This window comes from Cyprinodon variegatus, unplaced genomic scaffold, assembly GCF_000732505.1.
Source record: "Cyprinodon variegatus isolate N-32 unplaced genomic scaffold, C_variegatus-1.0 Scaffold212, whole genome shotgun sequence".
Classification (NCBI taxonomy): domain Eukaryota; kingdom Metazoa; phylum Chordata; class Actinopteri; order Cyprinodontiformes; family Cyprinodontidae; genus Cyprinodon; species Cyprinodon variegatus.
This window is the reverse complement of record NW_015150665.1, coordinates 915602-930629: the sequence shown is the minus strand read 5'-3', so window position 1 is coordinate 930629 and position 15028 is coordinate 915602. Positions and strand designations below refer to the sequence as shown.

Sequence of the window (15028 nt, the reverse complement as noted above, 5' to 3'; positions counted from 1 at the left end):
GGGCAGGGTGCCTTGAGGACCAGGATGATAATCACTGCACTACATTTCGAAGTCAAATATTTTACTTTGTACTCCACTACATTTCAAGGAAGCTGCTAGTTACTTGTTCCTTTTGGCTTAGTTTAGCTTTGTAATCCACTGTTGCTGTATTTCTTTCTTGAAATGCAGTTTCAACATGTAAGATAGCAGCCATTAGGACTGCATTTGGACACCGTTGTTTTAGAGATTTGCTTGACATTCCCCAAAGGTGAGAAACTCAGGTGATATTATTTGTAGTTAATATATTTTATAAAGGCAATAAGAGCTGGTTATACTCCCCGCAGCAGTGTGTGGCGGTGAGCTTGTTGCAGATATTTATGATTTATGCCCAATATTGAAGCGTGGTTTGCGCTATGTTATTCCACGTCACAACCCAAGAGGGACAATGAACAACTAGCTGTGGGTCTACATACGGCCGAGGCGGTGAGGAAGTTTCTAAGCAGCTTCTAGCTGGTCCATCTTCACGAATCGTTTTCCTTAATGGTGGTCATACAAACCAAACAAGCCGGTAAGGTACCAACCAGGAAATACACACAGTGTAGAGAAGATGTAGATTTGACCAATCAGAGGCCTGCTGCCTGCGGCACTGTCTGCGGACACATAAAATTTTGGAGAGGAGTGTCTGTGGTAGGGGCGGGGGTCTCATTGCATTCACTGTGACTTACACGCAGACAACCTGGTTTCTGTGTATAAATCAGCCTTTAGTTGTAGCCATGTGGTCAAGTTGTTCAGTAGGATGAGTTTTCAAAGCAGAATTTCTTTGTGGTAAAAGATTCAACCTTGAACCTCTATTCTATAGTAAAAGTGTGAGAAGATTCAAGGATCTCCTGTTTTTTTGGGGGGGTTTATTTGTTTCTAAATAAGAAATTAGAATCAAAATAGCTGTCATTATTTTTGTGTAATATTCTATGCTGAAGTTCTTTACAGGTGGTGTTGAATTTGTAGGAGGTGGTTCGATGCATCAATACATCAGGTGATTTTTTTTTTTTTTTTTTTTGCATTTTTGAACATTTTAGCACTTTTAAAAGTAAGTAATTTAATAATTAAACTTGAGTAGATTTTTGACCAAGTAACTTTTACTGCTGGTTGAGAAAGATTTGACTATGAGTATGGATACTTTTACTCAGGTACTATAGTTGAGTAGTTTCTCCACCCCTGCAAGCCTGGAAGTGACCAGGGAGTGCACCAGTATGGTGGTGGGGTGGGGTGAAGGAGCTTAAATTCTTAGTTTGATATATTTAAAATGAAAGGATTTAACCTTTCTTAATATATTCAGCTCTTAGAAATAAGAGCAAGTCAAAGTAAATGGCTGATTTGGCTCTTGGTATTTTGTACCTTAAAGGATATTTCATCTTGAATTTGTACTTGGAAATGTTCTTGTGCATTATTTGTACATTTTATTTCATAAAGTCATCTTGTGAATAATATCAAAAAAGTTTCCAAATAATTCAAAACATTTCTAAAATATCTGGAGAATGCAGGTCTTTCCCAGATTGACGTTGGTCACTGCAGCTTCCAGCAGTCCATACACATAATGAGAGCTGGTGGACATATTTTTCAGTCAACAGGTTTATTATTTATTGGAGCAGACTGATTGAAAGCTAACAGAGAAATATGTTCTCTTGTCTCTGTGAGTTGCGAATGAGTTGGAGCTTTGAAGCTTGAGGCATGTGAAAGATCAATATTTTCCTCACTGTTTGTGTGACAGGTGTACACTGCGAGAGAAAAGCGGCTGATAGAAATCCTTAGTTAGTGTGAACTCACCAAGGGGAAATACATATGCATTAGGTTACGACTGCTGGGGATATTTACCAGCAGTAACCACACAAACAACAACAACAGGTAGCCGAGCCTGAAACCAAGACATGTATAATTCATGCCAGTTGCAGCGGAGTACACTTGCTCTAAACCGGTATCTGTGAAACAGTCAGTGCTTATTGGGAGTACACTGCATCTGTGTGTGCACAGTGTGTGTGTGTCTGGTTCAATTCAGTGATGTGTGTCTGTCAGGCTGTCTTGCTGTGTTTGTGTCTGATGTCTGCCTTTGCTGTGTGTGTGCTGCAAACAAACAGAGATGAGAGACCCCAGGAAATGATGATGTCCCTGTATAAAGAAACATTCTCAGTCCATTACCCTGCATGTAGAAATAATTAGTTTAAAACGGGAATAAGAGCCTAGGTTGCAGGAACCATCTGCCAGGTGTCTTTTCTCTTTGTGAAGCAGGCAAACCAATTTGTGCTCCTTGACGAATTTGTACCTCTCCTTTACAGCAGTGAATACAAATTTCATTATGCAGGTTTGCTGCCCATAGTTTTTTTTTTTTTGTTTAATGTTACATCTCACAGTGACATGAAGCCCCCTTGAGATTAATTTAAAGGTTTTTATTTCTGAAAGATTATTCATCCCTCAAGCTACAGTGCAGAGTTAGAATAATCTTTTTCTATTCAAAGTGTAATATTTATTATACAGTATGCAGTTTAATTCACAGTACTTTAATGATCCCAGAGGGAAATCAAATGTTAAAATAACTTGTTTTGTTTTTTTTTTTTGTTTGTGTGGTTTACCCAACAAGTGGATGTATGTGTTGATAGCTGTAGGAAGGATCTTTTGAAGCGGCTTGTCTTGCATCAGATCTGGAGAAGCCTATGACTAAAGACATTCTGTTTTTTTTAAACAGTATTCTGAAGAAGATTCTCACATATGTCCACAATGTTCTTTATTTTAGGATAAATTATACTCTTAGAGATCATCTCCTGAGATTCCAGAGTGTCTAGAACTGTTTCTAGAATGGTCGGCCTTCTTTATTCACTTTTTTTTTTTTTTAGTCGTTTGCTCTGATGCTGTTATCCAAGCAGATACTGGCAAAAAGAGATCAGACTTTCCACAAAATACTTACTAGAAGGCAAACAGATGCGCAGCAGTGGCATATCCGAATACTAAATACTAAATTGGCATGGTATCGATACTAAAGACAAGTGTTGTTTGCATATTTCTGCGATTGTTAATTTCAGATTACTCTATAATTTAAACCTTTAAAATGACAAATCTTCCAAAAACCTAAAATATTGTAAGATTGTTTTTGTTTGGGTTCTTTTTTCTTGCATTTATTTGCACTCTCATCTTTGATTCTGAGATAAAGTATTCTCCTCGATTAGACTGAAAAAGCTCTTAATTGTAATGAAGATTTTTTTATGCCTTTTTGCCATTTTCTCTCTCCCTGGCATTGTATCGTTTATTGGATTTTTTACTAGTTGACATCCAGTTTAAAAGTTTAATATAGCCAAATCCCTAGAAGGTATTAATACTCTGATCCACCTCCACTTCTTCTCCCATGATGATTATATCAATGATCTTTTCCTCTTTTATCTCAAATCTACATTCTTGTAGAGATAGGCAAATTCAGGACCAGGTGATTGTTCCCACACCATACTAAAAAGAGGTTCAACAGCTCCTTATACTCAGCTTCTTGCCCATCTCTGATGCACCCAGTAACTGCAAAGTAATCTGATTATTTCTGCAGATGACCGAAGCTCTTCTTGTACTGAAGGTCAGACGTTTACAGAGTAAAAGGGAGCTGTGAGAGTACTGTCCCCTTTGGTGCTCCTGTTCTGCTGACTTGGTTAGACAGTTGTCTTTTCAGTCTCACAAACTTTGATATGTTTTTCAGTTAGTCTATGATTCAGGCGATTTTAGATGCCTCTATGTCTTCTGGAGTTGTGAGAAAGTCTCAGGCTGAATTGTGTTAAATGCACTGTAGTAATCTAAGCGTATACAGTATCCTCACAGTGCTACTGTCTTGTCTGAATGACAGTGGGTTTGTTTAATCAGATATATGAAGGTGAGCTGAGGTGGACCAACTGGAGTTTCTCTTGGACCTTCGTGATGTGGGATGTAAAGGCAACAGATCTATAGAAATTTAGGACCGTTGGCTGAGTTTTCTTTGGTACTGGAACAAGGCAGGGACTGTTCAACATCACTGGAGTTATCCTCTGGGTTTGTCTTCCAGCATCAGGACCAGGTGACGTATTACGATTCAGTCTCTTCATTTGCTTCTTCACCTAACTTCTAGAGACAGGCAGGAGAAAAGTGGAGTGAACAGCAGCATCTTCTGATTTGGTTTGGAAAAAACCCCCACATACAAGTAGAACAAGAGGGTCTGTGGCAGAGTTGGAAGATGAAGCATTGAGGTTTGACAGAGACACTTTGGGTCAAAGAGAAGCAGGATGTCAGTTTCATGATGGGCTGAGTAGGAGAATGCTGAGCTTGTTCCACAACTGAACCTATAGAAGAATATGCTTAGTTAATCGGTTCTGACCAAACTTCCATCCATCTGATCCTACTTCTGCTTTAAGCTTGCGGTCTTCTTCATCCCTGTCCACACATCTCTGATATTCTTCTGCAGGAGGTTATTTTCAGCTTCCTCCTGTATGCCTCATCTTAAGCTGCTTCCATTTACTTCTCAATAATTCCCTCTCTCCCTTTATGAAGACTTTTTTTTTCCCTATTAGCAGTTTTTTTGGATCGATGGTGATCCTGGGTTTATAATTAAGGAAGCATCTCCCTGTTTTTGTGGTGAAGCTGTTACCAACACAGATATTGCTGTAGTAAGTCACACACTTGGCCATTGCTTGGTGTCTTCTCCCTGTGGCTGACACAGTGCATCCCACTATAGGGCCTCAACACAGCCTTGCAGGGCTTGTTTAGCTTCCCATGGCCACTTTCTTACAGTTTTCTTTAATGCAGGTACCCCTTTTATAAAGGTGCTTTTGCTATTAGCATCCGAAACAACATTGTGATCTATTTGTGACTGTGAGATACTGTACTGACTCTTTTATTGCTTTCTCTGGACATGCCTTGTTGAAACATATTTGTATCAGGATATTTTTGTCAGACTGTTTGATGAAAACTACTTTTATCATGTGTTTTATTGGAAAATAGGAAATCAGGTTAGCAGCTTATGGTAAAGGGGTTGATCGATGACCTCCTGAAATATATTTATAATTTGTTTTGTTGTCGGTCAACCCTCTTTTGCAGTGTAATCCAATATGTTCATGGTACCTGCAGTGTACACGTTTAGATCCAGCCTTTCAGCCAAAGGATTTGATGTCAACCTTTACCACCAAATCAGCCATATTGGACTGTAGCAGCTAATATTCTTAACAGCAATAGTACTGTATATAGGGGATTGAGTTACGATGAACGTATAAGCAATTGATGTGAGTCATTGTTCATCCAGTTACAGCACGGTGATGTCAGGAAAACCTGGAACACATCAGAAATTCAGTCCCATTTCCAGCACAGCAGCAGCACTTAACCATAACAGCAGCCTGCCCTCAGCAGGGCAGAAGTAGGCTGTGCTAAAAGTGCTTAGAAGTGGCTCAAAGAACATGTCAAAGAGCCTGAGATGTTTATCCTACCTCCAGACGCCCCAGATACCGATGTTACGGAGCTTGATGACATCTGTGGGGCGGAAGTCCAATCCACAAAGACCCAAACTTACACCCCACAGAGCGTTTGAAAACGAAAGCCCCAGAATATCCCCAAAATGTTCCTCATACATGCCCTGGCTGCTGACAGCTGTTTTTAAAATGTGGGTTCTAAAAAGTTGAATTCATCTTCATTTTTCTACCTAGATATTTATGTGCACACCTAAATCCACATATTTCTGATAACGCAGTTAAACAAATATGACATATTGAAGATGGCTGCTGTTATGTCTGTACACTTCTGTGAGCAAAGGTCTTTGTCATATCCATTAAGATAATTCTTACAAGGCTGCAGTCACAGAGGGTGACCTATAAATGTCAAGGAACCACTGGCCATTCTCTCCTCTGAGCCACTTTCACAGACTCCACTCATGGTGGTCACAGATCACTGATGTATCGCTCAACATTTTTTTCCTTCACATTTAACTCACAGTGAACATTTAGTGTTGTTTGCAGAGAGCTCTCTCAAACTGTATAAAAGTGCTAAAGGTCCTTTGTGACGCTCCTTTTTTTTACTGTTAAAAGGGAAGATAGCTGTTGTTCAGTCTTTACAAGTTACCTTTGCCTAATAGGTTCATGTTTACTGGCCTTTTGTTAAATGTTTTTAAACTGAATGAATTTAAATTCAATATGACAAGTTTGTTTTGATATCCTTTAATTATTATTATTATTATTTTTTTTTTTTTTACTAAAGCTTCTAATACATACCCATGCCCAAGAAACCTACTAAATGATTAGGCGGATTTCTTTGTCCTTTTTTTTTGTTTATTTCTGAGATATACTTTCAAACTTATATAAAATATTTAGAGCTTTTCATGTTTCTAAAAGCCCTTCAAAAGATCCTTTTTTTCCTGAACTCTTTTATCCGTCTGTATGTCGACAATAGTACGTGGGGATGTCAAATGTGTTAGAGGGGATACACGAAGGGTAGGTGTTAAATCACAAGTTAACAAAGAAAAACACTTTGACATGCATTAAAGCAAAGAACACCTCAGGTACCTAAAACAGTGCTGTTTTTCGCATTACCCAGAGGGATTGCGACAATGCTCTTTCAACGATCTATCTCCAAGCCTGCTCTGTTTTCTCCTCTGCTTCATCTTTATAACACCTTTACTTTTTCTTTATTTCAGTCTACTACAAATGATAGACATTGAGTCCGAATCATGCCACTGTTTCTGTGCTGTTGGTTCAGTCTACCCTGTCATCTTCTTCCTAATCATTACTTTTCCTCCCTTCTTGTTTTCTTGCTCACATTTTAGTGCCTTCTTCTTCTCTTCATGTTTATTACTCTTTGATGTTTTTTTTTCCTGTCTGCGACAGCCCCTACGCACAACGAGCTACAACCAACAAACAAGGGACAAACCTGCAATGATTGTTGAATTGCCCCGTAATGATCCTTAATTACAGATGGTCTACCTGGCATAAACGCAGGAATGCAAACAAGCTGTCTGCTGGTGTTTACCTTTTTGAAGCCTTGCTTTGCGGCACTGCATAAAGCTTAACTTTGCAGATAAAACCTAAAGGTAACTTTTCTTTATGTGTAAATCCTTCGTTTTCAGCTTCACAAAATGTTAGATTTGATTCTCTTAGACAAAATAATAAGGTTGTTTTTACAACTTCAGTCTAAACTTGTAAAACTGTTCATCAAAAGCAGCGAGAGTTGAGAATGTTTAAATATTCTGGGCTGTTTCTTCCTTTCTGACATTTTTTAGTCTAAACTTAGCCATTTAGTGTTTGACTTGAAAAAATTGTGGACAGATAAACGGTAAATTCAAATCGAGTCATGTCACAAAATAGTAATTCCACACACAACACTAAATCTATGAAATAATGACTAACAGCAGTAGCAGTGAAATGCAGATATTGATTGATTAAGAAAAAAAAAACAACAAAAAAACCACCTGTTAACTGCAGTTGAACTAGAGCTGTGAAGCACTACCTGCCTTCTTGGCTACCGTAGCGTTTTAACACCATCGCTGGTGCCAGCATGAATAATTCAACATCATTCAAATATTAAGCTTTACACAGCTGTTATTAAACTTGACTGGATTTTAATATCTTGTGATTAATCACTTCTGCATTAGGATCTTTGTGAAAAAGAGACCAATTTTGCTACAACATACCTTTTAAAAGGGAGACAATGTGTGGATTTGTACAGAAAGAGGAACAACGGTACTTTGTTGTTTATATCCCTTAAAGAACAATCAGATTAACAAAAAACTGCATTATTGTACAGATGTAAACTTTGATAAAATTAGGGTGTGAACTGATGAGTTCAGACACCTTCATGAACTTAGGAAAGGAGGCGAAGGCTGTTGAGAATCTCTGCACAGCCACCTGATAAGGTTTTTAGTTAAAGTGATTCCATGAAAATGATTCCATTCTTTCTTTAAAAGGTTTTGGTTTTTCCTTAATAATAACAATATACACACAGCAGTACTTCCATTTTACTACCTAAACCTAGTTGCATATTCTGTTACTTCTAAATGAATGAACGTTAAAGCTTCTTCTATAGACGTCATTTTCATAATTATCTTCAGAAACTCCTTTATTATACACAACTTCCTACAAGCCGCTTCACCTCAATGAGTTTCTTTTAAAGTGGTCTATTTTTATACACGCACTAATAGACTATATGATGCAGATAATGTAGCTTTTTTTCACCTTGTTAAAAAAAAAAGAGGAAAACTGTGAGAAGTTGTAACATTCATTGCATTAGTTTAATCACTGCTGTTATTATGAATCAGAACTGAAATGACTGACTATTATTAAATTGCAGGATAAATGTATGCCACAAGACGGTATTTGGAGATTAGCGCTGCGTTATTATCGATGCTGCACATTATCAACAGGCATTTCATAAAGGTTTCCTCTGATGTAACTACCAGACAATATGCTAATTGTTATATTTATTCAGCATGGAACCTGCTTCCTATCCAAAGTATTTCTACTTCAGTTGTTCATATTTTGTCAGTTTGTACAGTAAGATCAGTCAGGTAACATAAATTTTGGCCTTCAAAAACTGGCTTAGCAAGTGTTTTTCTATTTTCACACTTATTAAAAATAAGAAAAATAATTCAGTCAATGCTCAGTTCAGTGTTTAAATACTCTGTTTTGTTGGATATCATGCACGTGCATTTGTAAATGTGAAAAGCAGGGGGAAATTCAACGTTTAGAACGAACATACAGTGCCAACAAGCTGTGTTTTGATTTATGACGGGCGTAAATAAGTTCATGTTTGATCTTTTTAGGTTTAACTTGTTGTGTCAGTCATTTCTCTGAGGGAAAACATCTCTTCACTGTCTGTTTCTCTTTCTGAGCCTTCATGACTACTCTCTTCTTAAAGTGATCAAATACAGCCAGCGCCATAAAAGGCGAAGGAAGGGGAGGGCAAAATGAGATAAGAGGAGAGGCTCATCTGTATTTGAAGAAGCAGATGCAAACAGACCAAACGATCTGAACGAGGAGAAGATGTGAATTTCTCTCTCCAGCTATTTGCGTTGAGGAAGGTGGTAAAAAGGGAACTCTGCATTTTCTGTGTAGGACAGAACTCTTTACATTTCCACAGAATGCTATCTTATTAGAGGTGAAGCAAACCACTATTGCTCCATTTTGATATTCCCTGGGATACTTTCAAACCATTCAGAGTTGCAATGTGTCTGTTTGCTCTGAGATTTTACTTGTCCTCCATTGCAGTGTCAGTTGCTGGCTAAAAGGCTCTGGGCTTTGAGACTCGTAGTGTTAAAGACCATTTTGCTGAGAAGCTGAAAGCGAGAAGCCTGCCTGCCTGCCTGCTCGTTTATCAATGTTTTTTCTTCTCAAGTCTGCCTACCAGGAAAGTAAAGGCCACGTTGGACTAAAGGCTGTGATAGACTGGTATTTTAGAACAATCACATTGTTTTCATGGTTTATATTCTGGAAAATAGTAGTCTTCCAGCTCTTACTTGTTGACTGTTTTGTTCCAGACTCTTCACAGGCCATATATAGATGAGTTTATCGTTGCTGCAAAGGGGGCAGCAAGGCTTATCCAATCACAAAGAGCAATAGGCGAGCCTGTGTTTTTAAACACTAGTCTCCTGCCTGCTTTCCAACTTTTCCATACATGGAGAAAGCTCCCAGTGGGTAGGAGGAGATAAATGGGTTTGAGCTCATCTGCATTAAAAGGAGCTGCAAATATAAGTGAAGAAAATTATCTTATATGGAGGAAGGCTTTCTGCTTTAAAATTTTAGAAAATTGAAGCAAGCTCTTTTACTTTTCTTAGTGAAGATGAAAAGCCTTCAAACGTACTGAAGGTGTAAAGTTAAGCTCTCCTCTATTGTTATAATCTTATTATATCAACAAACCAAACTAAACAAAAACTCTAGATATCCTGTCCAGTTATTTGAAAAATGATATTACTCTTAACGAGGCACAGATATACCAAACTGTCTCCAAGTGATTGTTTTAGGAAACAAACAAAACAGTTAATCCTCTTTACCCATAACTGCTTTTGGTCAAAGGCAGAAACTGCAACAAACAAAGAAAAAAAGCTTCTCGATTTACACAGACATGCTTCAAATTATATCCCTTAGAGCTGAAACTGAACAGAAATTAACATAAACCCAAACACACTGTCAATATATAAAAGCAGAGAGCATCCATAAGCAATGTCCAGAATATTTTCTTTCTTTATTATTTCAGATATAGAAGGGAATTTCTCCTTATTTATTGAAATAATTTGTCTTGTTCCTACAATCTAAATTCTGATCTGTGTTCTTTACTGATCACCTTGAAAAGTATCACTAGTTGCCAATGACACGTTTCTGTAGCGAGCTCCTTATAACTGATGTCATAACTGAAGTGTGTAAGGGGGGGAAATGAAGCTGATTTTGGGGACGTTTTTTGATGTATGCATCGCTTCAAGTGTCCTGCTCTGTCAGGACTGGCATTTAATACCACGAGGCAATCAAATTCCAATGCTTAAGATGCTTGTGAATTATTAATCAAATTATTTAGAAAGATGGTCATACCCTTAAGCGCCATTTACTTAACCCTTTTGAAACTGTGCCAAGAACGGTCTGAACATAGTAACTAATGAGTTTAAATGGAACACAACTGAACTGGACCATACCAGAAAAAATGCGTAAAACTAGCGCCAAAATCTAGCACTAGTTCAACTGTAGGGTCTTGGCATGGTTCGGTTGTGGCTCGGGTGTCTGATGACAAAGAGTGCATTGCAGACTGCATCATCTCCTATTTGCAGTCAGGTGACTAACTTCACAGGTTTTTCCGCCATCCAGCTTTGCAAGTCACAGATCTCTTCAGCTGTTCACAACATTAACTTCTTGTGAGCCTATTAAGCTGGTAAAAATTCTCAGTCATCCAGGTTCTAGTCATTCCAAAAAAGTAAAAAAAAACAAAAAAATCCAAAGGACTTTGTTTCCAAGTGTGAAGACGTTTCGCTTCCCATCCAGGAAGCTTTTTCAATTCAAAATGTCAGAAATAGTGTTGAATATGAGGCTTTATAGAGTGGACCAAAAACAAAGCCTAGTTTTGGCTTAAAAAAACATGCAGATTAAAGCGGATGAACGCGTTCACCCCTTAGGAATTGGGGTTGTTTGGGTTCTCAGCCTATTAACGATAAATGGCATCAAAATAGCTTGGGGTAACATGGGATGATGCTGAGACCGAGGCTCTTATTAAAATTTGGACAGAGGACCCTATCCAGGCATATAAGCTACTGAATGTTATGGGTGCCGCCATTTTTGTTTGAGAAATTCCTGTCCTGAGACTTTTAGTATCATGGACCGCTGATAGGAGGCGAGGAACTGTGCTAGCGTGATGTATAAATGGTTGTAAGAATAGGCCTGTCACAATAACAAATTTTGCTGAACGATTAATTGTCGCAATAATTGATTTATTGATTATCGTGACAGGCATAGGTAAGAACCAAATTTGGCATGGTCAACTAATCCAAGCTCTGTTTCAGAGGGCTAGTGTAAGTGGGGCATTAGTATAACCATTAATCAGAGCTAAAGCGCAATGTTAATTCATCAAAGCACCTATATAACTATTAGTAGGTCAACTGATTTAAGAAGTTGAGACATTTTTTTTTTTTTATTTGATTCATTTTTGCCCAACCTGCACAGACAACAGATCGACCTTTGCTGCATTGTATGGCCTAGCCGTCGTAATATGCCCTCTAGAGAGAGTTCTAGTTTTTAGATCCAAGGCCACCATGAGTAGCAAATTTGATTAAAATTTGACCCGACACGTTCTCCCCCGCACCCTTTGTCAGCTCTTGGTTAAATGAGTCAAACCTGTGAGATGAGGTATGTTTTACATCTCTCTGATGTGTTTTACGGCTTAGATGAAGGCGTATGGCGAGAAGCTCGGGAGGCTTCAAAGGACGGGGCATTTTGGTGTCACAGGCAGGCAGAGTAAGGAAAGAACTGAACTTACCAGCACTTTGATCATCTTCAGTACTAAAGTCAGATCCCTGTTAGGAAAAGAAAGAAAAAATTGCTTTTAGATGAAACATCTTATTCAAGCATGCATGTTTTATCTATTCTCACTTCTTTCTGAAGTGTAAAATGTATATGTGTAATGATACCACATTCTGTAGATTTTCAAAAATGATAATTAAGGATTCATGAAATCCTGAAAGGGAGGTAAGAATTTCTGCTAATGCCACTTCATCTTAAAATTTCTACAATGAAAATCCGTCTGCCTGCCCCCCTTCCTTGGTGTCGGTTTAACAGAGATGTCAAAATGCAAGTACTTGATTAGAGAATGCATAACTCCCACAGCTTCAGCTCTGAATCTGAGTGATTTATGTGTTAAGGAAGTGTGTTTGTGTGGCGCTGCTAAGAAATACAGGCACAGATGCCAACGTTTTGGAGGGAAGACAAAGCAGAGAGGACGAGACGGGGAAACTGGGGACATAGATCGTGGGGAGTAATTATTAGCTGTTACTGTTGGGACTTTTACAACAGGAAGTAAAGACAAAAAGAAAGTGAAACAGCAAGCCAAGAATTGGATCTCCAGCTCTGCTTAATGTTCAGTCATACCAGCAAAGTAAACACATGCTACTCATTTCGCCCCTCACTGCCTCTTGTTTACTTTTTTTGTGTGAATGTCGTGAGTGTGATTGTTGGCTTTCTTTGCTTATTTTGCACTTGGGGTCCTTCTTCCCGGCTCTGCTCCCTTTATCCTTATTTATTTGTCAGAGGTGGTGTTCAGGGACGTTCCTTGTCATTCGTCAGCCCGGCCCATAAAACACACTGTCATGACTGACTGGCCACGCTCCAAACTCATTACCGATTGGCTGACAGAGCGGGTCGCTGTGTTCTGCTCTGCTGTGTTGACTCCTGTTTGCCAGACATTTCAGGCTCGGGAAACTTTAAATGCGCCGGCGCCTTTCCTTTCGCCGCTCCTCTCAGTCTCACACTCAAGGTCACATGAATATGGATTTCGCCTCCTCTTCCAGTGCGCACATACTGATGATGAAGTCTAAGATCTACTCACAGGGAGTATAATTCAGAATGCAGGTCTGATTCTGGCGTCTCGGCGTCGCTCTGTTCCACTGGCTGCTCGGGAATGTTTTTTTGAGGAATAGGGAAAGATGGAGAGGACTTCTGTTAGAGCAGAGGAGCTACAGAAGGAGAATGGATGATTATGGTGGAAACGAGGGAGGTGGAGCTGGGTGTGGGGGCGACTTGTGAGACATTCGTGAAAGAGAATAGGAGATTGGAAAAGGCCAACATACTATGTTATTGAGTTTCTGTTGCAGTTGATCAGCCATATCCATTTCATCATAGTGAGCGGGCTGCACGCTACAGTCTGCTGCAGAAAATCTATCCTCATCAATGCGCGTATGCTCTGTATTTATGTCTATTCATCCAGAAGAACCATATGCATGAACATTTATTTTGCACATCAACATGCTTGCTAAAATGCTCATCACTTCCTGATACTTTTATGTTGGCTGCGTTGTCATTGCACTTTCTAGTCACTCTTGTGCATCTTCTCTATAATTTAATCTGTAATCTGATTAACCTCACTGCATTCTAATTAATTTAGAGTCGGTCACGCATTTTCTCACCCCCATTCTTCTTTTCACTGTTGTTCTCACCTCTTTGTCTTTTTTTATTTCCCACACAGAAAACAACAAGGCACCTTTACAAAGGTCTCGCTCCCGGCAGTATGTAAATGCAGGCTCGGTGGCGGCGAAAGCTCCCCCTGCCAAGGAGGTGCGCAGCGAATCTGAGGGCCATCCATCTGTCACTAAGGCCAAGGCTTCTGCCTGTTCTGAAGCAGGCCACAAGTACAAGCACACTCCGGGTCACAGCTGTGGGCTGGACAGAGACCAGGCAGAGGAGAGAGAGGTGGTCAAGCTGGCTGAGAAAAAGACGGATGAGGTGGGGAATCTTGCTTCCCTGTCTTCCTCCGCTGAGGAAAACGGAGAACCCGACGTGGAGGCTCTGCTGGCCAGACTCAGAGCGTTGTAAAACACGTCTTGATCCGACATTACAGAAGAGCATGCATTTCGCACAAATAAAATATTGTCCTTGTAAAACATTATCTAAAGGGAGCAACATTAATAAGAGGATGATAGCCATGAAACACCACAATTAAAAATATGAAAGCTCTGAGTGTGGAGTACTTAATACTTAATGGAGTACTGAAAACTTAATAATTTCCAAAAAGATGAAGTACAACAGTATCCAGATAAGTTCCTGCCAACATGATTTTTATATAAACATCAATTTTAGCTTGTGTGCTTAAAAAAGAGAAACTGCTCAGCAGTTCTACTGTATACCTGACTGACGTATGTAATATTGCAGAAAACCTCCATATAAGGGCTTTTTATATTCTTCTTCCTTATTCCTCGCTTCTGATTGCACATTAGATACTGTTGTTTTATATAACTATACCTGTATCAATTATATTTGTTAATTACAACTTTGTATGCTTTATGTTCTTTTAAAATATTTGTATTTTCATCCTCTGTTATTTTGTTATATTTCATATTAAAATAATCTCTTTAAGTATAAATTTATATAACAAATAAAGAATAAAGCCATTATTATACTTTATTAATATAAAACCTGGGTTCCTACACAGTCTTTTAAGGGCATTTTTTCTTTTAAAATTCAAATGTTTTCTTTTCTTTAAGCACTTCCAAACAAATATCTAGAAGCTTTTAACATTTGCATTGATTTGCTTTTACATTGATTCATATTTGAATAAAATACTTTATCATCTTTTGTAACTTAATTTCATTTTACCCATCTGTATTTTGGTTTTTATCCTACTGACTGAATGATTACTTGTCCAAAAGTTTAGAAAATTGGGCGATTTCAGTATTTCTGAGGACTTTAAATAACTTTAAGCACATTTGAATAGAACTTAACACAAAGCACAGCTTTTTTTTTTATTATTACAACCACAAGAAAAAGAGCATGGTTAACAAACCATTTTTCATATGTTGAATAATAATATTTTTTCCCCAGAAAGGTAC

At 38.5% G+C, this 15028-nt stretch overlaps 1 protein-coding gene across 5 annotated transcripts in view; it reads left to right on the top strand.

The window, feature by feature from the left end:
* LOC107088299 (protein diaphanous homolog 3-like) overlaps positions 1 to 14619 on the top strand; it is a 200745-nt gene extending 186126 nt beyond the window's left edge. For 4 of the 5 annotated variants that reach the window (XM_015380391.1, XM_015380389.1, XM_015380392.1 and 1 more), the window contains one exon: positions 13669 to 14015. In XM_015380391.1, the coding sequence (XP_015235877.1) occupies positions 13669 to 14015 (347 nt within the window). Of the gene's footprint in view, positions 1 to 13668 lie in introns of all 5 variants that reach the window. The other variant, XM_015380388.1, reaches the window with a different exon arrangement.
* Positions 14620 to 15028: the final 409 nt, after the last annotated feature.